General features: G+C 42.9%; 3 protein-coding genes across 3 annotated transcripts; 2 read left to right on the forward strand and 1 right to left on the reverse strand.

The window, feature by feature from the left end:
• Nucleotides 1-3,826: 3,826 nt before the first annotated feature.
• Nucleotides 3,827-15,130, forward strand: ubtd2 (ubiquitin domain containing 2). Its single transcript, XM_079170980.1, has 3 exons — nt 3,827-3,960; nt 6,791-7,027; nt 13,351-15,130. Exons 1-3 carry the CDS (start codon nt 3,891-3,893, stop codon nt 13,860-13,862), a joined length of 819 nt encoding a protein of 272 aa, XP_079027106.1. The 5' UTR covers nt 3,827-3,890; the 3' UTR covers nt 13,863-15,130.
• Nucleotides 15,131-17,373: 2,243 nt separating this feature from the next.
• Nucleotides 17,374-20,665, forward strand: il12bb (interleukin 12B, b). Its single transcript, XM_079171059.1, has 9 exons — nt 17,374-17,447; nt 18,041-18,134; nt 18,250-18,351; nt 18,558-18,740; nt 19,398-19,503; nt 19,609-19,778; nt 19,944-20,104; nt 20,227-20,345; nt 20,506-20,665. The coding sequence occupies exons 2-9, from the start codon at nt 18,041-18,043 to the stop codon at nt 20,546-20,548; spliced, it is 978 nt and encodes a 325-aa protein (XP_079027185.1). The 5' UTR covers nt 17,374-17,447; the 3' UTR covers nt 20,549-20,665.
• A 340-nt stretch (nt 20,666-21,005) lies between these two features.
• Nucleotides 21,006-26,283, reverse strand: ublcp1 (ubiquitin-like domain containing CTD phosphatase 1). The gene is made up of 11 exons (XM_079171726.1): nt 26,162-26,283; nt 25,405-25,770; nt 25,096-25,187; nt 24,690-24,775; nt 24,455-24,570; nt 24,021-24,119; nt 23,678-23,715; nt 23,413-23,511; nt 23,118-23,234; nt 22,829-22,956; nt 21,006-22,707 (listed from the first exon to the last, which is right to left on the reverse strand). The coding sequence occupies exons 2-11, from the start codon at nt 25,556-25,558 to the stop codon at nt 22,680-22,682; spliced, it is 957 nt and encodes a 318-aa protein (XP_079027852.1). The 5' UTR covers nt 25,559-25,770; nt 26,162-26,283; the 3' UTR covers nt 21,006-22,679.
• Nucleotides 26,284-26,678: the final 395 nt, after the last annotated feature.

A 26,678-nucleotide genomic window follows, 5' to 3' on the forward strand; every position in this document is an offset into this window, starting at 1 on the left:
ACAAAAACACACTTAAGGACCACAAAGGGGATGATAGAGCATATCAACACTAATGCAGATACATTTTACAATGCATCTTTTTTTGTCTCCATCTACAAGTCTATTTTTCCTTATTCTCTCGTTGGCTCCTCCCCATGCTTCATCTCACATTTGTTGCAGTTTACTCTGATAAAGCTTGCAATTTTGAATCAATGACAGGATAATCAAGTGTGTGCTGGGTGCCAGCCTCCTTCACACACACAGCATGGATGTGAATGATTTTAAAAGCTTCAAACGGCCCAGTCTCTCCAGTCATCATCAAATACACTCTCCAGTTATATAGATTTGGTTTGGGGGGGGGGGGGGGGTTGTACTTAACAGATAGTAATAAATCAATAGAGCCAGGCAGTTAAAAATAAATCAATGACACACCTATTAACCTCTTTGTCAGCTGTTCTGTTGGCTAGATGAAAGATGAGGAAGGAAGAGAGCCTCAGAGAATAAAAGGGGTAAACAGCAACAGACATTAGAGAGAAATGTCAGATGAAGAAGAATCTCTGTGAAAAGCTGGTCATCTCTGAAAAGTTATTTTTTTCAACCTGAAACAGGATGTGTGATTGTTTGCCTGCAGAGGAGACATACATGTGAGCTAATACTGCAGCAGCCAAAGTGAACAACCAGTGTGGCTATTTTCTGAGTGTTTTGTCATTACATGCATTATATCTATGTTTTTTTTGTTTGTTTGTTTTTTGCATATGAGTGGTGCCAAATATATCCCACGGAAATGATACAGTAAATGATCGACATTAGACATGATGCCAGACAAGAAAGTGCTGATAGGGTCTTAGGCCTTAATGTGCTTATAATGTAGTGCCATGACAGGTGCAACACGTTTTATTCAATTTCGAAACCAGCAAGAAACAATAAATAACGAGCTTTTGTTGGAAAACCAATAAGGGCCTAAATGGATGTTTCTGACCTTTAGCCTCCATCACTCTCTCTCTGTCTTTCTCTGACACACACACACAGTCGTGTTTTCATGACTTTGATGACATTACCTTGACTTACATTCAGTTCCTGGAGACTTACCCTAACAATAACTGCTACTAGCCTAACTCTAACCCTTAAACGTTATGAGGATGTTCATTTTGTCCCCATAAGGAAGACGAGTCCCCACAATGTGACTGTGTGAACTGATTTATGTCCCTGCAAGTCATAAAAACGCGTCCCGCACGTACACACACACACACACACACAGACACATACAGTAGTTTGGTACCTCCGTCTGCGGTTCAGACTCTCTGGCTCCATCTACTGGCTGAGCCATATACGAGCAGAAGACTGTATTTCATCTTCTGTAGCTCTGCAAATATCAGGCAATCAAGGATTGACTGATCACACTTTAACAATGAAAGTTGAATCACATAAACACTTTTAATTGAGTCATGTGGCATAAGGCAAATTTGTCAAATTCTTGTTCATAACATACAAGGAAATCTGCAGGAATCCATGCAATCATCAAAGAGATAAATTGTGTAATTTTACTTCTTCCGTGTTATACATGTTATTTACTGTGGATGGATCTGAGGTTTTCAAACAAATCTAATTTGAAACATCTGTGATAAACATTTTAATACTGTATTTCAAAAGTTAACACAAATGTGTTTTTCAAACATTGCCACTGTCTACAGTGTGTCTTGAGTGTCTTATAACTGCCATTGAACCTCACGAGTCTTTCTGCTGGCAATATATCTTAACTACCCTTAAATCATTTTGCTATTATAGATATTTGCAATTTAATTATACTGTCGGATAAAAGAAAGTAATTAGAGGTCACTGTAAACCTCAGAAATAAACTTATCACACTTTCCATGTCTGTTTGGTCAACAGCCTATTCTTGCCTTGAACAGCGCGCTGCCATTTCACAGCTTACTGGTGCTTCTAACAATGTTATAATGAACAAACAGCACTAGTCTAGGACTTTAATTGGAACCATACAAACACATTATTTTACAAGTTTAAAGTTTCCGTGTAACTTTTTTTAGGACATGGCCATAACAAGGTGGTTTGAGATTCTCAGTGATCTCTATTTGAATTCACTCCTTGGTCCCCCAAAAAGGCAGCATTCCCAACTACAATCAGTACCCTGAGGCGAAAGACAGAAGCACCTCCTGAAGAAAAACATCCTGCTATAAAAAGCAATGTTCAATCACTTGCGTCATGAATGGGAGATGAGGCAGAGAAGATAATACAAACCAACGTGCTGAATCTCCTGCTGTGACCTTAATGACAGAATATGCAGCGACATGTCAAGTGTGTTCTGAGTTGTTACATCATATTACGTCATGTGACCATCGGGAAAGGGTTTCTAAGTAAGCTCTCTGCTGCCTAAATGTCTTCTTTCAGTTCCTAGCAATGGGAAGTAATTGTAATTCCACACAGCTTTGTTGAAACGGTAACCTCGCTATCGCGTTGCTATTGTGTGTGTGTGTGTGTGTGCGTGTGTGTGTGTGTGTGTGTACATGAACACGTGAGTGTGTCAAATTACACTCAACTCTCTTTAGGACAGTCCTAAAGATAGTGAGCAGGCGGGAGAGTGTCCATCTGGTGTAACATTGCAGCATTCAGATGCAGAAATAAAGTGAGCAGAACTGCTCTGACAGAGAAGAGAAGATTACAACGTAAAACAGAATGAAACAGAATAGAAACGAAAAGGAGAGAATAGAATAGAGGAAGAACTTAATTTCACGGTGTGTTGAAAACCTATGCTATGTGTGTTATTAAAACCTAATTACTGGTACGATAATAAAAAAGCCTCTCTGCAAGACGGACTGAAATAGCATAGATTGGAATAGGTAGCTATATTTCATGTAAAATCAGATTTCTATCACCTACATAATCCAACCACTGAACCATAAAATGCATAAGAGAATATAATAAAATATTTCACTCTGTTGGGAAATCTGCAAATGTGTTTAAACCTAAAAACGACTGATAGTATAATAAAAATGCCTGCAAGACTGACTGAAATGGAAGAGCACAATAACTACATTTCTCTGTGTTGTCAAATCACATTCATATCGGAAAAAAAAAAAAATCTACCCTTCCATGCATGAGAGGATAGCGCAATAACACTCTGTCACTCTGTGTTGTGCAATCAATCTACCTACATTACGCAACACATTTAAATGTGTGTGTGTGTGTGTTAAAAACCTCAACACTACTGGTAGTCTAATCCCTGAAGGCCCTACTATCCAAGATAGAATAGAATAGATGACATGAGCAGTAGGCTAACAGCAGGAGTCCTCCTTGGCATTTACGAAAAAGGTTAAGTGATTTGCTGTGTCTTCTTCAGGACAGCAAACAGCTTCTCTGCACACACACACACACACACACACACACACACACACACACACACACACACACACACACACACACACACAACATACGAGTCTAGGACGTGTCAAAAAACATAATCATCAACTGAGTCTAAAGTCTGAAACGTGCTGCCCTAAAGGAGACTGCATCCTTCCTACGTTACAGTTCACTTCTCCTTTGTTCTCTCCTCTCTCCCCCTCTCCCTGATTCCTCTCTCGGTCACCTTGTGACGATGCGAGCCTCTCTCTCTGTGGCTCTTTCTCTCTACGCCTTCCCCACAGATGAAGATGAGGGGGCCTGCTGTGCCCCGCCGATGCTGAGAGGAGGCAGGAGGAGGAGGAGGAGGAGGAGGAGGGAAAAAAGGGGAGGACGCGAGGAAACGAGGAGAAAGGACGGGAGGGAAGGAAGTAAAGAAGGGGAGGGGGGGAACGAGAGAGAGAGAGAGGGAGGGGGGGGGGGGGCTAGTGGATGTAGCTCTAGCTGTGGGCCGGGGGGGTGAGCTACCTAGCCCGGGCTGCTCTGCCGAAACATCCATGGGTGGCTGTGTCGGGAGCCACCACGACTCCTCGGGCAGCTTGAACGAGAACTCGGACGGCACTGGAGGTAACGCGCAGCGCTTATCAACCTATTTCCGTGCGTACGAGCGCGGCGTCTTTGTGTTTTTTTAGGGGGGCTTCCTGTGGGCTTTTTTTTTTGCATGTTGTCCTGGCTGGAGGTCTTCTTCCCTTCCCTTACACCCGAGCCAGACAGAGCCGGAGACAGACACGGTAGCTCCCCCCCCGGGTATCACCCTCCACACGGTGGGGCCTCGAAGCGAGAAACGACGTCGCTACTTTTATAAACGGGGGGGGGGGGGGGTATTTACTGTGCGACGCTTTCCTCCCTTTTGTTCTTTGGTCTTTTGACTGAGCTAGCCGGCTAAAATGTAGCCTCGTTAGCTTGCTAGCTTTTCTGCATAACAAATATGGGTCACAGACGGCTATGGCTTTGCACGGGGAGTGATACAGTCTGATTTCAATCACGTGCGGACTGTTTTCTGAATGCACGCAGCGCCTATGAAACATTATGTTTTATTATGAGTCTTGTGTGTAAGCGAGGCGCTGGGGCATGCCCAGTGCTGTGAAGTGTTGGGGAGAGAGGAGGATGAGGTGTCAAAACTTAAAGGGCGCTTCACCTTCATGATGAATGAAGTGTGTTTTTCACTGTGATCAAGGCCCGAGATCAACTGTGAGCAGAGCAGAGTAGTGTCAGACTACAGAAGACTGCAGTGGATCAGGTTCATTGCATTTAAACAGTAGTGCATGCAATACCTAAGGTTATTGGGCATGTTATACCCTTATTACAAACAAATATGCATAGGGTGCACTGCTTTTTACCACTAGCTCTTTTCTGGTGATACTGTCACTTTTAATTTGTATCAAGAGACGGTGCTGTAGACAACTTTGTGCTGTAGTTTCCTGCGTGTCTGGTCTGCGAAAGGGGTTCCGCTTCTGGCCACTGAGTTATTTTAATCACAGATTTGGAGATAGAGCGGGGTCACTTTGTGATGCTGAGCTTTAGCCTGGTTTCCTTAATGGTTTTCCTTTTTGCCTCTGCATCCGTCTCGTGTTCGGTCGTCTCCCGCCGACATCCTGGACATCTAGATGTCCCGTAAACAGGTTCCAGAGATCCCTGTATCTGTGGAGGAGAGACGTCAGTGTTAAAACAAGATGCAGGCAAACAGCTGCTACTTGACACCAGGCTCGATGAGGACGGAGACGAGGCAGTTACACCCCGAACACATGTAAATGTATCTGTTTTCACCAAAGCAGGTGTCATAACTAGGTTCATCTAGTTCAAGCGTCATCACTAATTGTTTTGAGGAATTACTGAAAGAAAGCCAAGCAGGCCCGTGTGTTTATGAGTACATTTGTAAATTATGAGCAGATGGATGAGCTGGAAAGTCGGTTAATGCAGAGGTATGAACAAACGGACGAGTAGTCAACGTGGAAAGCTTCAATTCAAGAATGTAGGAAGGTGGCGAGTGTTAGAATATATAAGAGGTATAAGGCCGGAGGAAGGTGTGGGATATATGGTCGACAATAATAACCCTGTACTAGTGGTAGCTGTATGTATGTCTACTTATTTGTGTTGTGTAAATGTATCTTTTATTGCTCTCTTGGATTGTGCTCTTGTTTTCTAACAAGTTTTGTTTTGTTTAACGTAAAACCTTGCCCATCGATGTGGATACATTTTGGATTGTATGTTCGTTTTTTTACGCCACTTTAATGTTGTTATTATAGGAAAAATGGAAAAAATAAGATGTTTTTTCTGTACCACTGCATTCAACCTGCAATAAAAAATAGACTTAAAAAGAAAAAAAGCAGTCAAGTTGGCGATGACGTGTGGTTTCAGGCAGGTGTTTCATGAAGCACATATTACTGTACATATTCTGTTATTGTTTGAGTCCGTGTGAGCTGCTGCTGAGGTTTTACATCGCCATGTGTCGCTAATGATGTTTATAAATGCTATTAACTGATCGAGTGTACTGCTGGGACATCTAAATTTCCCCCCAAGCACAACTTAAGTTTCTTATTTTGGCAACCGAGGACCTCATTTACCCTCGTCCCTCGATCAAGTACAATGATCTGGTGGTTTTATGAGTCATTCTTAAAAAGAGAATACTCTCATAACTCTTATACTAGTGAATTATATCATTATACACAACAAAAGTCAATGTAGGCGTACACGGTCTGTCAGTTGGAGCTCCTATTTACTACAAACAGCCAGTTGAATGTTGGTGTTATCGGACTGTGCCATGTGATCATCAGAGAACATGTGTACCAGCAGCAGGTGTAACTCAACACCTTGATCCGTCATCCTCTCCTCTGTCTCTGTGTTGCACACACACACACACACATACACACACACACTTCCCCGTACCTGTTGTCCCCTTCGGTGTTGATCCAGATGGTGTTATTCATCAGCCATTCTGCTGCAGATGGAGCACTGTTCGACGCTATAACCCTAACCTTGTAACTGGGTTGAGTAACACAACACGTCTAGCTCCGGTTCTGCTCAGTCTTAAGTGTGTGCTCCATGTATATATATATCACATGATGGTGTGTAGGCTCATGTTTAATCTGTCGTCTTGAGTTTAGTTGTGAGCAGCCTTTAAAAAACAAAACAACTGATGCTTTGTTTCAGATGACTCCTAACTCTTCTTATTCCTTCTTTCTCCTTTACTCTTCATCCCTACTTCTCATTTTCATCCTCTGTGTATTCCCCCACCTCCTCTCTCTCTCTGACTTCCCTCCATCTACTTTCCCCTCCCTACTCCACTTGTTTCTGTTTTTCTTCTCCCCCTCCTCCATCCATCCTTTCCTCACATCTTTCCATTTACTCACACTCTTGTGTATCTCTTTTTCTCCCCCCCCCCCCCCCCCCCCTCCAGTGACTCTAGGGCGTAACCAGCCCCTGAAGAGAGAACGGCCTAAATGGAAAAGTGACTACCCGATGACTGAAGGCCAGCTGCGCAGCAAGAGAGATGAGTTCTGGGATACGGCGCCAGCGTTCGAGGGCCGGAAGGAGATCTGGGATGCGCTGCGGGCCGCGGCCAGCGCCTTTGAGAGCAACGACCACCTGCTGGCTCAGGCCATCCTCGACGGCGCCAGCATCACACTGCCGCACGGTAACACACATTTCCACCGTGGTAGACGTAACAGATACCTCACAGTGTTTGTTTTGGTATATTGTATCTGGTACCTAATGTAGGACAGATGATGATTACCTCACTTTTTACTAAGTTCTCTAAACTCAGGAACTCAGCTGTAGAGAACAGTTTGAGGCTTTTCTGGAGGCTGCAGGTCTTCTTTTTTTTTTTTTTTTGGTGCCAGATCACAGTTTTGGCTTCCCGTGATTAAATTGCGATTGCAACAACCAACCGCAGATGTTTGAAACGCATGCTCCATTCAGAAAACTCAGCAAATCAAGCACTTCCCATACCAACAGTCACCTACCGGGGGGGGGGCGATCCAGATGATTTGGCTTCACTTTGGGGCGCCGTCATGCTGCTGCACGCACAACCTACAGTGGCAACCTGGGAAAATCTTTCTGGAATGCTGCCGTTGCAGTCCAGAGCAGAAGAGTAATATGCTGTATGTTACACGTTTTAACAGACGGGCAAAACAAAAATGCACTGAATTCAGGTGGAGAAGAACGTTATTTTTAAGACTTCTTTGGATGCAAAGATCTGTTGATCAGTTTTAAATATGAAAGTGCAATCAAAATCTTTTCTCCCAAAAAAGAATGAACAATTATTATAAGTAATCGTGATCTCAATATTTATCAAAAATAATCAAGATTATAATTTTTCAGCCCTAATTTTAAGAGAGATCCAGCAAGGGGCTAAAACTTTAGACAAGTGAAGGCAATGGCCCCTACTTTCCTCATTTTTTGTAATTTATTTAAATAAAAATGCCAAATGTTTGCTGGTTCCAGATTCCAAAAAGTCAGGATTTGAATGCTGTTCGTTTTCATACCTTAAATTGAATATCTTTGAGGCATGATGTTGCAACTGCACGTACAAATTCTGGCCTCAAATTCATTTGAACACAGATTTCGGTGGGTAGTTTTAGAACAGCCTCCATGTTTGTCGAGCTTGAACAGTGGAGGCAATAACACGTCCATCTTAAGCTCATGCAGCTACCTTCATGTTGAAGTTTCATAAACCGGGAGTAAACTTTCCCACACATGACTCTTCTTTTCTGTTTGTGTGAGTGGCTTCTTCACACAATGATTCAGTGTTTAATCAATATGGAGCCGATTCCAAGCAACAACAAGCATTTACAGCATTCAGCCCGCAGATAAAAGGGGTTACAGATGCTGAAGTATATCTCAATGACCGCATTGTAGAGTTGAGACTGAAGCTATTAGGAGGTATATACTGCACTGTATGAGGAATCAATAAATAATACATTAAAAGAGAGGCGTGTCCTTGGTAGGATGTAATGAAGTAATCACTCAGGTGCGTATAAAGATAGTGAATCCTCTAAAACTTACTGGAGAGCATTCACATAGAACGAATCAATACAGTTGGCTCAGACTCAAGAAGCCCAACAGCTCCACACAGTATTCATCAGGCTTTCTATTTGTGGATGTGCGTCATTCTCTTGATTCCTAATTCGTATCATTTCAGAGTCATTACCTCAACTGAGGGCAGGAACGGTTACCTTCTTCTTGTTAACACATCGCTGTGTTGTTCTGGATGGCGACGCATTTTGTCTCTATGGTGGCGTTCTCCGGTTCACCTGTCCCTCCAGACAATCAATAGATAGGGATGTAAGAACATCTTTAAAATATTGAGTATCGCAATATTATTTGTTGTGATACTGTATCGATCCTCAAAACCACCGTGTATATTTTTAAATAATAGTTTATGATCTGATCAAAGATCTGAACTCCCTGATGACATTATTTTATTTGCAAAGGTATATGCCCTCAAAGTAGTGTTACGATGTCGTTTGTTAGGGAGTGTGATAAACGCAGAGCCCACTGAGCCCAAATATAAAGATGTTTTACTCAGATTTGATGCACATTGTGGTTTGTTCTTCAAATTATGACAGTTTTCCTCAAATTAGACTGAAAAAATTGCCACATACCGATTTGCTGACAGTACTGAAATATATTGCTTTTTTTATCCGAGGCAGTTTCGTAACTGGCCTGGCGAACTCCTCTGCAGAAAAACCAGAGGTGCAGAGATTTACTCTTTCAGTTGGCCAACAGTCACACTAACGCTCACATCGCCTCTACCTGACAAAGATTTGGGTGTAGCAGTTGCCAGCAGACAGACTTTCCCTGCATGTGAACACAGTCGGTGCTCCTTTCCCTTCAGTAGTTTGGTCAGATCAGTTCCCGATGTGCTGCAGCTGTGGATTCCCCAGGCCTGATGTCACCAATCCAGCACTCCAGTACAACGAGCAGCCAGCTCACTTCAATGTTTGTTTCACTCACAGCCTCTTCTATTGCTCTTATTTTTGCTCAACTGGTTACTTGGGCACAGTGGTGCTTTGAGCTAAAAGCTAATGTTGGCATGCTAACATTCTCCCGATGACACGGGCTAACACGCTGATGTTTAGCAGCTGTAATGTTTACCATGTCCAACATTTTAGTTAATGGAGACATGTCACTCAAAACCACAAATGGTGGTGTCATGGCGGCACAAGATGGAAAGTCATGGGGATCACCAAAGTCATCAGGATTCATTAGGCCTGTCACGGTAATTTACGCTATCGATCATGCGACATACGGACATGGCGGCGATTATTTTTGCTGACCTCGACATCGCCCGTGGTGTTGAAACACGTGTTTGTTTACATAAGAATGTCACCAATGTTTTTAGCCAACAGGCAGGGTTTTCCCGACCGTTATAAGACTCGGGCATTACGCCGACATTGCACATTTATTTTACGAGAGCCAGAGAGCCCATTTCATTTATTGTTTTGGTTGTGTGGTTTGATTCTCTAGTCTTTTATTTATTTAGAATATTTTTATATTTTTTCACATTCCAATTCCAATGTTTGAATAAACGTTTGATTCCAACGTTTATTGCACTTTGAAAGTGTGTAATTGCATCGTTATGCTATTATATTATCATTAAATCAGAGGCGTAAAATATTCTTAAAATGATTTAGTTTATCGCAGTTATTTCTGGGACAAAATATCATCGTGCAAAAGTAGTTACCTTGACAGGCCGAGGATTCATCACCTCTGGACTGTGAATGTCTGTAAATAAAGTTTCATGGCAATCTAGCCAACACATCTGTCCAATAGTTGTATCCAATAGTCTGGACCAAAGCGGTGGACCGATCGACCGACGCACATCCCGAGAGAAAAATGAAGCTTTTTAGAATCAGTCAATGATCCTGAAGGAACTCTTTGAAAACGCTTGAATTTCCATTACTGTACTAAAACATTACAGTGCAGACTTTGTTGTTGCCATTCAGCAAACGGAATTGGATATTTATTTATAATGTGACACTGTTCACTCTTTAGAGATGCATCAGTTGATGGGCTCCTTCTTCAGTGCATCTAATTGGATTGGAGACCAACTTGATCAAACGCTTCTCTGTGAAGCAGAAGATGGGAGCCATTTGCATCAGCCTGTTGGTCAACATGTTGGATTTTCATCAAACGATAACGTCATCTTCACTGATTCACGTCATTATAAGCCTCATGTTTCAGCCATAACCAGCCAAGCTCCTTTTTGGGTGACCATGCGAAAGAGCCCTGCAGCAACAAAGACTTTTTAATGTAAACAGATGTCTTCTTGCTCGTCCGCCCCCCCCCCCCCCCCCCCCCCCCCTTTGCATGGTTGTTTTTCAATCCAAACACTAAATGAAAGCCAAGAGGCATTAGCACCACCTGGAACCAATTAGGATTCTGCAGCTAAACACTAATGTGGAGCAAACCACAGAAGAAGAAAAAGCAAGTGAGATAGACCGTCAGAATCGTATCCAAATCCTGTTTGTAGAATGTCAGTGACCCATGTGTAACACCTATCTTGTTATAGAGATATTAGCCTTTTTTTGACATTAGCTATAACAGCTTCCACATATTTAGCCGTGTCAGCTCAGCTGGTACCTCACTGCTACATGAAAGGAATTTTAAGGCCCAGACACAGCAACAAAAGGCCGACAGCCTCACATGGCCTTTGTCTTTCACTTGAACACACCGTACAGACCGCAGACAAACGGCGAACTATCATGTTTGCGAGATTACCGATTCTGTGAGCCTTGCCTCCTCGGGCAGCTCGTTCCAAAGCCGAGGGGTCCTGAAGGCAAAACCAAACCGAGGATCTAAGGCTGGCTCATACGGGCTCAATAATGTGTTACCTTATGTCCTTGACTCTATTTGTAAAAACATTTTAAAGAACTGCTCACACATCTCTTATGAGGCTTCAGTAAAAAGACAGGGCCTCCCCCTGACGGCTGGGTTGATTATCTTAAGTAAAATTCTGGGATTACAGTGGTCTGCTGAAGAGTTTGAGAAGGAGGAAGTTCTTGCTTCTTTAACTGCCTTCTGGTAACTCAGATTGTGTGGTGATTCAGTTAACCAGGGCCGGGTCTTCTATTTGACCTTTTGTCTCTTAAGGGGGCAACAGAGTCCAGGACAGCTTGACGGGTGTGGTCAAATTCAGCTCCTCTGAATTAAAATGAGGATTAAAGGGAGAGGACAGGGGGAGTCTGAACAACCACATTGAATGAAACTGCTTTGTGATCAGACACACAGATATCCTATAGCCTGAGTGAGGTTAGAATTATACTCGTACTTTAATGTAAAATAACCCAACAAACTCTTGGATGAAAACACTGTTAGGCCTGGGCGGTCTGTAGATTATTTAAATCACCACTGGATCTTTAGAGTTTACTATAAAACCGAGATGTTCAAATGAAGTCAAATAGACATGTAAAGCCCCCCCCCCCTCCTCCCCCCCTTTGGTTTGAAATAACTTCTGTATTTCTTTTCACACCAAGGGTTTTTTTGGTGAGTACTGTTGTTGTAAGGCGCTGCACACTTTCTCTCCACATTACCGCACATTTCAGTTTTGGAAACAATGCGAAGCTCTCGTTCCCTCTCACATTCGCTCTGTGTCGAGCAGAAAGCAACATCCTGTGGGCTTCTGCTGACTCATCTCAGTCTCGCTTACCACAAAACTCACTGTCTCTCTCGCTCTCTCTCTCTCTCTCTCTCGCGCCTCAGTTTAAGTCATTAAACAATACAAGAGAGGTACAAGAAGTTTAATTACTTACAGAAGACACTTCTTGCTTTTTGTGTCACCCTGGAATTTTAATTATTTGGTTCTGATTTTTAAACTGTCTGAAGAGCAACAATATTACAATCTTTTTAAAAACCATTAAAAAGAGAAAGCATCAGGGATGAATTGGCTGATGAATTGGGAGTTTACTCACAATTATACATTACTCTTAAGGGTAAAAAAAAAGCAAACCTTGCGATCAAAACACACGTTACCACAAGTGCCAAGTAGTGACACACTGTGCAGGGTGACCTGTCCTGAAATCCCCTGTAGGACCCCTGGGGGGGACCCCCCTCCAATCACCACTGTATTAAGTTTCTGTTTGTGGAATTCTGTGACCTCTTCACGACATATTCTCCCCCCCCCTTCTCATCCAACTCTATACTCTGAGTCACAGTAGGTCAAAAGTGACATAACGTATTTTAAAGTACTCACCAAATCCCTTTTGTCCTGCTTTCACTCATCTTCCCTCAGTCTTTGTCTTTCTGTTGAGTCCGAGTCTCATTTCTCCATTCCGTCTTATTGAAGCGAAATGTGAATAGTTCAGGCTCCGGCTTTGTTGAATGGAAAACAAAGTTGTGTGAGTGTTTGACTTTCAGCTTAAGAGCGCAACAGGGAAAATATACAAAAGTAAACAAAGGTTGTCGAGCTCGTGCATAGCGAGGCACCCGGAAGCTCTCTTTGTCCAGACCGTTCATTATAACTACGGGAGAGTTGAGGGTTTACCTGAAATGTTCACTTCAGTTGTTAATTGCTTCGTAGTGGAACTTCCCAGTTAAACATTAACCCGGTGTACTAAATATAACTGGTCTGTTTATATTGGTATGTGGGTGACAGTAAGCAGTAACCTTCTGCCGATGATGGTTTCTAATGTCTAAGTCGTATATTCCTATGATCACACACACCGTGCATTCAAAATAGCTGCGGTAAGTACAGCAGATCATTTCAGCAAAACGAGAAGTAACCTGTCTGTGTTTCACCTCGCTTCTTCCTTTGAAAGGTTATATTCGCGGGTTAGAATGGACGTGTCTTAACCTCTCATAGGAAAATGTTGTGTGTCCCAACACACTTTCAATGAAGCTGAAGATGATGTTATCGTAACTGATAGGAATGACGCTCGCAACTGTAAAAATAAACTCTGTATGAAAAGAAAAAAAAACATTTATGTAAAGTGTTGACACATTGTTCCGTTGTTCCAGGAGCTCTGACTGAATGTTACGATGAACTGGGGAATCGATACCAGCTGCCGGTCTACTGCCTCTCTCCTCCCGTCAACATGATCGAAGAGCGCTCCGATGAGCCCGACGGTTCGGATCCGGAGTCCGGCGCCGCGGAGCCGTCCACGGGCAGCGCCAGCGACGCCGGCTCGGGAGGGGAGTGCCAGCTCCGGCTCCGGCTCTCCACGGGCCGCGACCTCCGGCTGGCGGTCCGCTCCACGGACACGGTGGGCATGATGAAGCGCCGTCTGCACAGTCATGAGGGCGTGCCCGCCGCGACCCAACGCTGGTTTTTCTCAGGTCGGCCACTGACTGACAGGCTGCGCTTGGACCAACTCAACATCTCCAGGGACTACGTAGTGCAGGTCATCCTCAGCCAGCCGCCACCGTCCGAGCCGGCGTCGACAACAGGACACACACCAGAGGCCTCCGGGCCAGCGGCAGGGGAAGGAGTGGCAGCGCTGTCGCAAGAGCCGACGCCCGTCGAGAATTAACTCGGGTCCAACCTGGAAGCCCGGAGATGGCCCGTCAGAGGAGGAGGAGGATAACAAGGGAGAAAATAAAGAATGAGAGTTGATTCTGACTTTTCTCTTCTCTTCTGTTTTCTTCTCGTCTCTCCTCGTCTCTTCTTTTCTTTTTTTCTCGTCTCTTCTCTCCTCATCTCTCCTCTTCTCATCTCTTCTTCTCTTTTCTTCTCTTCTCTTTTCTCCTCTCCTCTTATCTTCTCACCTCGTCTCTCCTCTCCTCGTCTCTTCTTTTCTTCTTGTCTCGTCTCTTCTCTCCTCAACTCTCCTCTTTTCGTCTCTTCTTTCCTTCTCTCCTCGTCTCTTCTTTTCTTTTCTTCTCGTCTCGTCTCGTCTCTTCTCTCCTCGTCTCTCCTCTCCTCGTCTCTTCTCTCCTCGTCTCTCCTCTCCTCGTCTCTCCTCTCCTCGTCTCTCCTCTCCTCGTCTCTTCTCTCCTCGTCTCTCCTCTCCTCATCTCCTCTTCTCTTCTCTTCTCTTTTAGTTTGTGCTGAGAAGGGCTTTGTTTCGGGCAGAGGTTGCCTGCCGGAGCAAAACGGACTCTTGAATTGAGAAAAAGACTCTTCCTTTTGGTTTTACACGTTGATATTTTGACCTTTTTGAAGTCTTTTTAACTGTTCCCATGGAAACCAAACAACAAAAAGAGAACTATGTCAGACGGCATAAAAAGGGTTTTCTGAGCAACACTGATGTTCAAATGTTTCTGTGTTTCAGTTTCCGCCCAAGTTCTGCTCTCTGGCAGAACTCGGGTCAGCAGAATTCTGTTTATGAGGCCACAGGGTTATACTTACATATAAATACATTTTCACTACGATACAATTCAACAAGTTCGGAAGGAAGAAGACGCTAAAACAATCGTGACGGTTATTCAAACAGGTCATCTGGGGATTGAGCCAGTATACCGCGCTGTAAGGAAAGGTTGCTAGTTAGTAATCAGATGTGTCGGGGGTGCATGACCATGTGTTACCGAGCTGCCGCTGGATTAGACGCTTTATTTCACTCTGCTTCACAGAACAATCATGTAATAAACATTAAGTAGTCAGTCAGCCTGTGTGTGTGTGTGTGTGTGTGTGTGTGTGTGTGTGTGTGTGTGTGTGTGTGAGTGTGTGTGCATAAGCGTATGTGTGCGTGGATGTTCGTATATGATCAAGACAAAACCACAATTATTCGTGTGGCAAAAAGGATAAAATGTCAGAAACACGGTTGCATATTTTGATTAAAAATAAAATGTTTTTAATTCAAATTGATCACGGTTTCTATTCCTCAGTCTCTTGTCTAATTATTTGCTTTGAATGTGTTGATATTTTGATATAGAGGTGGAACAAACATTAAAGCGCTATCTTAGCAATTACAGAGCGATTTACATTCTCTTGCAGTTGGCATTGTGGGAAATGCACGATACTATTTGCTTTCTTGCTAAGAGTAAGGTGAAGAGATCGCCACCACTCTCATGTCTGTGTAATAAATACGAATCAGTGGCCTTAGCTTAGCTTAGCATAAACCTTGGAATCAGGCTCTGTCTAACGGTAAGGATAAGTCCCACCAGCACCTCTATCGCTCACTAATTAACACCTTATATCGTGGGTCAAATTTGTAAACAAACCAAAATGTTAAAACTGTTAAAATAGAGCCGGTGGTTAATGGGGAGAGTGTTGTTTTCAAAAGGCAACCAGGGGAAACCTGAGGCCTGGCTGGCCTGGCCAAGAATAAGAGTCGGCTGTAAAGGAGCCAGAGATGGATCTCTTACCTTTGCGCAGAGCCCGGCTAGCTGTGTGCCCCTGCTTCCAGTCTCAATGTTAAACCTATAGCTAATGTGAACCTATTGCTTCAACACATGCTGAATCGACACATTGGCCACCAAACATGCCGTCATACAGCTGCGGCTCTTATTTCTGCAAGTTAACACTTTTCAGCAAAACTGCTTCCCCCTACCTTTGACATAAATTTCCTTCCTCGCCTCATTCCAGCCAGACAGAACATGGAAAATTCCTTGAACCCCCCCCCCCCCCCCCCTCTCCATGACGCAAAGAGGCCGTCTAGAGAGAAGAAGCCACTTTGTGTTTGAATGAAGTGCTGCCAACTGGCATTCCCAGCCTGAGAAGAAATATGCAAACGTCCATCAGCCAGTGACGGAATGTGGAAGGAACTAACCTGTGTGCTAACAAGCTCTGTGTCATCAGTAGCGTGAACCACTGAATGGTGTTAACGTGTGTGACTATAAGCCTTTGAGTGTTATTTGTGGAGGAAGAAGGAGAGTTAATGGCCCACTTTCATGCTATTAAATGTGAAAAGTCACGCTGTACATGAGTGACTGGCAGAAGGTAAGTGAATGCAACATAAGGTCAGTGTGGCATTACATGTCAAGTCCTCATAATTGTGGCTTTTTGGGGGGGAAATACCTTTATACATCATACCTGATCGAGTATCAGTCTCAAAATGTCATTTTCTTTGCTCGCGAATGTTATTATAATCATACATTTTATAAAAGATTTAATTTTCATGAATCTTGTAATTTGGGACATGCGTGTAGGTTAGATGCTCTTTCTGAGCCACAAACTTTTGTTCAGAAACCACAACACACCCCAGCCATGAGCGATAGTCATCTATTACCTTTTGAGCAGAGCGATGTTGAATCAAAAGAAACCTCCATAACTATAATTAGGAAAGAGTTATAGTAAATGGTCTGCTGGCTACCATCACAGATATACCTGCTCTGGCATAGTGAAATGTTAGTGGTTAACATGGGAGCACAATGAATGACGGAAACTCCTTTCATAAATCATAGCACTCTATACAGGTAACTTCCCAGATGAGATATTTCTTTTTCTACATGGGTCAAAGAACGCTTGCGTCACAAACCAAATCCAGCTTTCCCTCGTGGGACCGCTTCACACATGTAAAACTATTTTATTTCATATTCACAGTGGTTCTATTCTCTTTTCCACTTCAACGGAAGTTTCATCACGCTCTGCTTTCTTGTTCTCGTTCCCGAGTACTTTTATGACCATTTTCCAGGGAACCTGTTGACTTTTAGTGATACACCACCGCACACTGTCATGGGCAAACAAACTTGATCTTTTCCAGTTCCCTTTCACAGAGGTTTCTGTCTCTATTGTCCTCCCCGAACTTCCTCCACAGTGGTCTGTGTGGCTGCACTATGATACACGCAACTTCACAATGGACTATGATGTATCATGAGTTGGGCTTTTGTCATCTTGAAAAAAAGGGGAAACTTAAATACAATAATGGGGATCTGTTCCTTTGCTTCTTAATTAATACAACTTGTCCTGGTGTTTCCAAGTGATGGACAACATTATGATCTCAAGTCAACACACACACACATACAAACATGCACACACACACACACACACACACACGGGGCAGTTCCGCTTCGTGTCAGGGATTTTTTTACCTTCTGCTTCTGTTGCATAAATACAAGCAGCAGCATGCTGAGTTCATGCAGATAACTGAACACATACTGAGAATCTCACCTCTCTGGCATCCTCATCAGGTCACCTTGCAGTTGTGAACATTTTTGGATCAAGTCCAGTCGTGAAGGTAAGATCTACTGTACTCATTTTAAGTTATCTATAAACCTTTTCTTCAGCATTTTATTAAGTAGGTCTTTATTCAAATATATTGAATAAATATCTCTTTTAAAGTTAAAATGTTATTGAAAGAAATTGGCAAACTCTTCAGATCTTGAATTAGATGATTTCCTTATGGCATTGTCAGAACTACTTTTACTCAAGTACTAAAATCACTTAAATGCACCTCAGAGGTACTCAGAGGTTCAGTGGTTCCGAAGAAGAATTTGCAAAATCTTTTGTTATAAATTACTGCCCTTTTACTTTTCCTCCACTACATTTCAGAGAAAAGTGTTGTACCTTCCAATATTTTTATTTTAGGATAGCTACTTGTTAAATATACCCTTGTATTGTTTGGGTGACAAACAACAAGTTTGAACCTGTTGGTGAAAAACCTTTTGTCTCCAGATCTGGGGGATTTTTGTTTTATTTTGGAACAATCGTATTAATGCATCCTGAAGAGTCTCAGCCTTATAGGATATTAGAATAAGCAGAGCAGGTCGAGGTTTAAGCGTATAAACTTCCCTCTGTTAAACTACCTGCCCTTATTGTCCTTTTTTCCAGATGCGTGCATTGTTCCTAATGGTCCTGTATGCTGGACTGTGCTACGCCAGCTCCAACAGCGACCAAGAAGACATAGAGACCCTGATGGATAATGGTTGGTAGCTCCTCCTTTCTCTACTGAATCTTCCTCTCCGTTTGTGTCTTCGCAGTAAATGCTGATTCAAGTCAGTCTGTGTGAACGTGTGTTTTCTTGTCTATGATTTAACTAGTTCTGGTCCTGAGGGTGCCTTACGACGAGGGCACCATGGTGTATGTTCCTCTGAGCTGTGGAGACGCTTATGAAAACCAGCCTGTGGTCTGGAAGAAAGATGGTAATACAACTATTACTACTACAAGTAATACTGCTTCTACTATCACTGCTACTTCTAATAGTACCTGTGCAGATTTGATACAGTACTAATCAATCTTCGAAATATGAGATCATCTGAAAAACAAAAATACTTCAGTCCGATTTTTCTGTGTCTTTATGATATTTTGAGGCATCATTGTTAAGTTGACCTATGTCTCCTTGTCTCAGGCGAGGCGACTGAGCCAGCTCTGCAGGGGAACCAGGTCAAGGTCCTAGTGGAGGGAATGAACGGAGGAAACTACACTTGTCACCTCGGTCCAGGCGGAGATTACCTCAACCACACTTTGATCCTGATCCAAGCAGACCCAGACAACAGGACTGTCATTCTGGAAGAAAGATCCCCTGAAATGGGTGAGATAGGAAAGATGGAGGGAGAGAGGAAGGAGGAGAACAAAGAAGGCACACAATGAGAGGAAAGACAAACAGAGAGAGATAAAGATTTGTTTTGTAATTGGACCTAGCTGGGTTATTTCCCTGGAGGAGACATCAGACGGATGTCACTTTAGAGCTGAGTTAAGAAAGAATGTGGGAGACACGGGGAAAAAATAGACAGAGGCTGTTGCCCAAAAGCAGACAACATTTAAAAGATAAGATGAACGGTAAAAAGAAACGGGATAAAAGGAGGAGCAGAGGTCGTGTGATGATGGGAAGGTAAGGCACAAGTGGACAGAGAGAGAGAGAGAGAAAGGAACGAGTCAACACAACGATCGGAATAAGTTATCAGAGGGGAGAAAACATACAAAATGAATAGAAAGTGTCTTTGTCCAATTCATGGTTATACTTTTATATAATTATATAGAAATATATATAAACCAAAAGTTGTGAAAAGCTCTAAGAAGCTTCAGAACTGTTTGTACTACCAGTTTTGTGCCATATGCAATGATTTATTGATGTTTAAATGCTAGGGACCTTCAAAATAAAGTGCCCTGAAACACAAACATGTAGAGATAAGAGCATTCGACACAAAGAGAAAGACTCAGAGTGCTGACAGTGTTTCTGTTCCTTCAGGTCACATTCACTGTTCAGCACCGAACTATAAAGGCTCCTTCCACTGCAACTGGAGGAGAACGAGGTTCAGACCCGACGCCTCTGTGCTGCTGGTGACGGCAAAACGGTGAGGACAAAATACAAATACTTATTAAAATCAGGAGTGGACCCTGTATCCTGCATCCTGTTTCGAGATTAGAGTATTGTACCAACCACTTTGTCTTCAATCTAGTAATATGGAAAATATTTCCTGCGAGCTGGTTGCTGATGGATCAGGGATTCACTGCCAGGACGCCAGCTGCCCATACAAAGAGGATCAGCACCGCATCTCCCTCACCATCTACATACGCAGCGCTTTTCTCCTCGAGGCCTACACAAAGGCTTTCTACCTGAGGGAGATTGGTAAGTGATTGTATTCTATTGTGTGGCCTCATTTTCATCCATCCATCCTTATTCCCTTCTGTCTTTGCCTTCTGTTGTGATCCTGCTGCATCCTTCTCATTGTACTTTGACGCTCCCGCTTTGACCCTTCCTCCACCTCATTCCTCCCCCCTTCATCATGTCCAGTGAGGCCGGGAGCACTCCCTGACCTGCGCATCAGTAGTGGAAAGGTGTTCAGCTGGAGCTACCCTGACTCCTGGGAGAAGCCCTCCACCTACTTTGGCCTGGAGTTCCAGGTCAAGGTGGTCCACAAAGGATCGTCCTGTGGCGATGAACGCCACATAATGGTAATCAATATGTGCATGACGTACAGTAGATCCGATTCAAGTTACACTTACTGTGAAAACACATTTGCTGACTTCCATTTGATCCACTTTGTCTTTAATGTGTGGTCTCTTCTCTTGTGCAGCTTAACACCACTCATGAAACTAAGTATGAGGTCAACGTTAAAACCCCAAAGTATGTTTTCTGTGTGCGAGCTCAGGACAAATACACCAACGGGCCATTTAGCCACTGGAGCTTCTGCACGTAAGTATATAACTTGGACCATTTAGGACTGTTTTGACTGGGGTTTGTCACCAAATACCTAATTCAATGAGAGCATTATGTTTTATCCAAATAATATCAAGTCATGCCACCGACAGAGATCTGATCCATACTGTTTCATTCCAACCTCTCCTGTCTCCAGAGTAAACAAAGACACGGGCTGCGTCACTGGACCGAAGCTATAAAGGATGGAAGAGCACAAGTTTGCAAGAAATCATTTTTCTACTCTCATTTTTTATTGCAATGCACAAAAACTGGTACTTTCGGACTGAATGCATACCTGTACAGTATTTATTGATCTCTATGGAACTTTTATAATTTATGATATGATTGAAATCAATTAGTCCTTCCTTTGTGCCCTCTGTGACGTTATTTACAACTATGCTTGCAGCATAGTTGCTAAAAGGGTTATTAAAATGTCATAATAAATTGATGAACATATTAATATACTGCACTTTTGGCATTTTTTGTACAACACCTCAAATGTATTTTATACACAGTGGTAATTCTTGAAACAGATGTCACTACTCATTTCAAAATGACTTCAAGGACGCTGACGAACACGGGTAAGTTAGGTACAAAAAAAGGTTTATTGTCATATTTACAGCCAGGACGTCAGGGATGTGATGAGGAAAACACAAAAAGGCAGATCTCAAGAAATGAAAAGGAGTTGAATGTCAAAGAGAGCTGTAAATTCTGACAAAACCTAAAAAGCAAAACAAATCACATCCCTGATGCTTCCAAGAGCTTCGGGTGCTCATAAGGTGGGATACGGCTCCCCCACCCCCTCCAACACTTCCCCCTTCTTCATCCATATCTTAAAATCAACGTTGACAATAAGAGGTAGACGCATTCATTAATGAAGCGGCGACCGAAAACGAAGCAGAGAATGCACGTTTTGCTACAACCAGTCTCAATCTCAACTCGGCTGTTAACGTCCCGGTAGTTTTGAGGATTATTGCATATTTTTACACGTCCAACTGTGAAGGTTGCAGGCATCGGCTTGATGCTCATGGACTTTATAGGTTTATCTTGGGCTTTTTCAGACAAGCGCTCTCCATATTATCTGCCTTTCCAATTTTCCACTTTAAATCTTCAATACTCGTTGCACAAAATGTACTTGCAAGAAGTACTCCAGTAAACCTCTTATATGGTACATTAGTTCAATTTATTCTTCCCTGTTGGATTTCACATTCAATCATTTTCAATCGTTTCAAATGAAGAATATTGGCTTTTTGATGGTTAATCTCAATCTCTTCTGTATATATAATAATAATAATAATAATAGGCAACATCTCAACTTCGTACAGGGGGGGGAACTTATTGACCTTAACCATGATGACATATTTGTATCCATTTTTTACTTGCATGGTAGAGGGGCTCCATAGAGAGGCTCCATAGTCAGAGCAAAGTATGCCTACTTTTCAGTGAAAGACAAGCAACTCCCCACTTCCTACGAGGTGAAAGTGCTACAACCCCCCCCCCCCCTCAAACCTAGGGGTAGTTTGTGATTACTAGGGATGCAACGATCCGACTTTTCCCGTCCCAATACCGACACCTGGGCTTTGGATATGGGCTGATACTGAGTACTGATCTGATACCCGTGTTTAAAGAATAAACTCTGAGCCCCGCTGTATGGAAGAAACCGGGCTCATCCTTTCATGTGTAAGGCAACATTAGGCTCGAGTGAAACATTGCTTTCCTAACTTTGTAAAACAAAGTAACAAATGAATACATAGATGTACATTTACTGAATTGTTATTTATTAATAAAATAATAAATCGTACACCTACAACTTGGTAAAAAAAAAAAATATATACTCAAAAGAAACAGGAATTTCAATTCAAGTGTAAACCGTTTAAATGCAGCAACAAATTGGTCAAAACTTAAACAGGAATAACCAGTATGTAATATATAGAGCAAATAAACACAGAGCTGAACCTAATAGATTGGCCCGATCCAACTATTTGAGTCAGTATCAGCCCGATATCCGATATCGATGCATCCCTAATGATTACCACACAGACGGGCGGTGACTGCTGTTACTATTGTAATGAATGCAAAAAAAAAAAAAAAAAATGTGTGAGAGACAACATGCAAAGATATAAATTGGGAAGCCCATCTCAGTCCTGAGCTTTTGAGAGTTGGCGTCTGCAGGTTCATTGTAGGATTTGTATTAAGGTTTGTAATAAAGGGCTTGTACTAGCCAAGTTTGTGTGTGTGTGTGTGTGTGTGTGTGTGTGTGTGTGTGTGTGTGTGTGTGAACTGGATGATGGGATAGTAGTGTCCAGCCTTTGCCGAGGATGCAGTCCCTCCTCAGTGATGCTGCCTCTTAGATAGGTACCTACACACACACACACACACATTCAGTACACATAATACTGATGAACATACTTCATATTTTTAGGTGCTACAAGCATGCGTTGTGTACTAAACGACACAACATTACTGCTTAGCGTACGTACCTCTCCCAGTGCTTGTGGTTGAGTCCGCTGAAGTCCTCAAGCTTGGCGATTTCTTTGAGGTACTGAGCCAGTTTATAGAGTTCCCTGTCCTTCTCTCTGTTAAGATGGGCCTTCATGAAGGGTCGGATCTAACACACACACACACACACACACACACACACACACACACACACACACACACACACACACACACACACACAATAGGATTCAGCAAAACCTGTGCTTAACGCTGACAATGATGAGGAAGAGGTGAGGATCGAAAGCAATGACGATAATGCGGGCCGCCTACCTTCAGTCCGTTCTGTGGGTTCATGAGGAAGTTTCGTCCGATGTCGTCAAACATTATGGTGTTCCTCCTGTTGTAAAACTCTTCGTACTTCCCCCATATCACTCCCAGGGGCTTCACCTGGATATGAGGATACAGTGCAAATAAAAAAGGCACAATCTACAATCAAAAGTTAAACAAAAGGGAAGGAAACTGCGGGAAACATAGATGCTTTCTTCTGCTGTGAAAGTAATAACAACAGCAGTAAAACACGCCAATATCTTCATTTATGATCCGCTGTGTGTGTGTGTGTACTAACCTCCACAACCCCTCTCTTCGGGGTATGTACCGTAATCATTGCTGCACTGTCCAACATAAAGGTAATCTTGTAGTTCGGGTTGTCTGTCACCCCCAGCTCCTACACACAAACACACACACAGGCAGCAGTGTTGTTTTCTGCTCCGATCTGTGTTTTAAATTGATTAACACTGCCATCTTTTGGCAAAAAAGGGTAAAGTACAGTCATGTCAGCAGTAGTGTAGCTTGTGCAACGACACAAAGAACACAACGAGTGGAATACTTACTTTCATTTTGGCATCAATCCACTTCATACTTGTAGCAGCTAAGGAGAGAAAGCACATGTGTAAGATGTGTATTCCACAAGCACTGATTGCTGGGTAGCAGCACAGAGAGGAAATAAAAAACTAAAATGGCCATAAGATAGAAACTTAATAGATAAAAACAACAACATAAAAACCGACCGAGCGGCCTATAGTTAAGGCAAGTTGAGTTGTACGGTCAATGTTGCATTTTCAAAGAGATTCAGCCATAAATATTTCAACAATTACACCCTCCCACTCATCTAGAGTGATGCATGTAATTCAGTCCAATTCAGACCGTCACAGGAACAGACAAGGAGATACATACACCAGATGACAATGTCGTAGTCCTCGTAGGCTGATGTCAGAAACTCGTGAAGGTAAGGTCTCATCAGCTCCTGACCCGTTTCCGCACACGACTTGTGATCTAAACACACACAGGTCGCAGACATCAATGCAACTGATAAGACTGGCAAACGAGAGATGGATTCACATTTTTCAAAGCGTCCCGTTCGACTGACAGGAGAATACAGACTGTGCATCAGTCTGTATTCTGTAAGACTCAACCCTGTGAACCTCAAATACAACATATGCGTGCGCACACAGGAGGAGAGGAAACCGTGGCGACGCAGCATCAAAGTAAATGTTGTGTAATGTGCAGTTAGAGTAAACGAACTCTTGCTATTAGCGTGTTATGATTGAAGCCAAGGTTTCCCAGTCACATTCTTGTCGAGACAAATGTCGGGCGTCACCGTAACTCACCGAACAGCGTGTAGTCCACATCCAGTACCAGAAGCATTTTGCCTTCTCTGGGAGGGTTCATCTCCTCCACCTTGTAGTCTTTCACTCTGCGGGCGATCTTGGCCAGATTCTCCTCTCTAGAAGAACAACATAGAAACAACATCTGTCTGTCAGACACACACGGATACATTTCCTCTCACAAATTTCATCTCGCTCCTGTGCAGCCACACACACACACCCCATTACAATGACTAACCTGTTCTCCACATTAATGACCTCCTCCTCAATGTCAAAATCATTGACCACATCATCGTTCTCTGGGGGAGGGGCTAAAACCTCTTCCTGCACCAAACAAAACAGTTGCCAATCAGCAAAGGGGAACCTTTAACCCAACACAGTACATCAGCAAATACTAAGACTTTAGATAACACCATCATCAACAAGTAGCAGGATCATCACCTAACGAACCACGTATTGAACAGATGATTAAAGCTAGTCAGTGACCCAAAGTCTTAAATAACAAGTAAGAAAGCATGCTCATTTCAATAGCTATCATCTTTCATTGAACTACAAATTAGCCGGTCACTCGGGCACATTGCCAGTTGACTGGGCAACTAGTCCTTAGTCCCAAGCAGATATCTTTGAAGTCCCCCACCACCTACCAGGCTCTCCTCTCTGGTACCCATCATCATGATCTTTGTGTTAGGCTTCAGCTTCAGAGAGCCCAGCTTCACCTCATCCTCTGCAGGTTTACCTGGAGAAAGAACAGAAGGAGAAGAGCGTGAGATTCATTTAGCCACAGAAGCTTGCCTCACTCAAGAGAGAAGTTACTTAGATATAGTTAACAACAATGCAAATGCACAAAGGGAGATAAAGTCCTGCTATCTTGTAAACCTGGTTTGGATATCATATGTTATTATCTACACTACCTCCACCAGGTTTAATGCACTTGTGACCGGATGCCCTCTCACCTTTGATCTTGAGTCCCAGTAGTTTCTGTCTCTCTGGCAGCACCCCAGTCAAGGTCTTAATGGACTGTTTCAGGTCCATCACCGTGTCCTCCTCAGACAGAGTACTGATGGAGTACTCCTGACCGCCCCACTTTATGATCACTGATACCGACATGGCACAGAGGCTCTTCACACACACACACACTAACACACACACACACACACACACTAACACACACACACTCACTCACACTCACACACACACACTCACACACACTCACACACACTCGGCTGCAGCTGGAGTTAGGTATGCACGTGCACAGACGAGTGCACACACTTCGAAGCAAAAATATTTCCAGCTACAGCAACAAACATGCACACGTCCACCTTGAAAAGAGAGAGAGAGAGAGAGAGAGAGAGAGAGAGAGAGAGAGAGAGAGAGAGAGAGAGAGAGAGAGAGAGAGAGAGAGAAGGGGAATATGTAAAGTAACAGGAGAGGTGTCAACTTGGCTGTAGCTTGAGCAAAACATAGCAAGTAGCTAATGATTAAACACAGAGAGCAACACATTACATGACTATAGTGAAGCGTGTGTTGCTCTGGCCGGCTTATTCAAGACACATCGGCAAAAATGCCACCTAATCGGAGCAGTCCCTTTGACGGTCTGTGATGTTGATATTTTTAGCATGAGATGGCTAACACTAGACTAGCAACGTGTGAGGCACCGAGACTAGCTAGCATTAGCTGACGAGGCTAGTTGCACGGTTTGGGTGTCCTCACCTGGTAGAGCAAGCTGTCATGTAACGATGGACCAACGCTGTCAGATTCCCTCTGAAAGTTGAATGAATCAGTGAAGTTTGCCGTTCCGTTTCATTCATCGAGCGGCGCACACTCTGTTCTTCCTTGCGTCCCGAATCCTGCCGGTAGTGACGTAGGGGGGGGGGGAAGAACCCTTTGTTACCATAGTGACCATATTATAATAGATTAACATAAAACCGTTTGATAATAGTTTCCACCGACTTCTAGTAAAGAGAAGAGAATAACGCTTTATATTACTAAAATCAACATTAATTGCGACTTATTTATTTTTTCAGACCATTTCTCTGATTGATCACAAATGTTTGTGTGTTTACACTTTCTGCATATGTACATACATACTTATATATATATATATATATATATATATATATATATATATATATATATATATGGCCTATGTAGCTTAAACTCAAATCAGATAATGAGATAATTAATGGAGAACACATTTTTATCCATTTGACAAACACCACTAAATTAC

This window comes from Pholis gunnellus (genome assembly GCF_910591455.1).
Source record: "Pholis gunnellus genome assembly, chromosome: 13".
In the NCBI taxonomy this organism is placed as follows: domain Eukaryota; kingdom Metazoa; phylum Chordata; class Actinopteri; order Perciformes; family Pholidae; genus Pholis; species Pholis gunnellus.

What these genes read in the sequence shown, in the direction of transcription:
- ubtd2 (XM_079170980.1), top strand. Translation starts at nt 3,891, where the DNA reads ATGGGTGGCTGTGTCGGGAGCCACCACGACTCCTCGGGCAGCTTGAAC. An exon ending in GAACTCGGACGGCACTGGAG is followed by an intron (nt 3,961 to 6,790) that starts GTAACGCGCAGC and finishes CCCCCCCTCCAG; the next exon opens with TGACTCTAGGGCGTAACCAG. An exon ending in CAGCATCACACTGCCGCACG is followed by an intron (nt 7,028 to 13,350) that starts GTAACACACATT and finishes CCGTTGTTCCAG; the next exon opens with GAGCTCTGACTGAATGTTAC.
- il12bb (XM_079171059.1), top strand. Translation starts at nt 18,041, where the DNA reads ATGCGTGCATTGTTCCTAATGGTCCTGTATGCTGGACTGTGCTACGCC. An exon ending in AGAGACCCTGATGGATAATG is followed by an intron (nt 18,135 to 18,249) that starts GTTGGTAGCTCC and finishes TGATTTAACTAG; the next exon opens with TTCTGGTCCTGAGGGTGCCT. An exon ending in TTTCTACCTGAGGGAGATTG is followed by an intron (nt 19,779 to 19,943) that starts GTAAGTGATTGT and finishes CATCATGTCCAG; the next exon opens with TGAGGCCGGGAGCACTCCCT.
- ublcp1 (XM_079171726.1), bottom strand. Translation starts at nt 25,558, where the DNA reads ATGTCGGTATCAGTGATCATAAAGTGGGGCGGTCAGGAGTACTCCATC. An exon ending in TGTGGACTACACGCTGTTCG is followed by an intron (nt 24,120 to 24,454) that starts GTGAGTTACGGT and finishes GTGTGTGTTTAG; the next exon opens with ATCACAAGTCGTGTGCGGAA. An exon ending in ACCCACAGAACGGACTGAAG is followed by an intron (nt 22,957 to 23,117) that starts GTAGGCGGCCCG and finishes TGTGTGTGTTAG; the next exon opens with ATCCGACCCTTCATGAAGGC.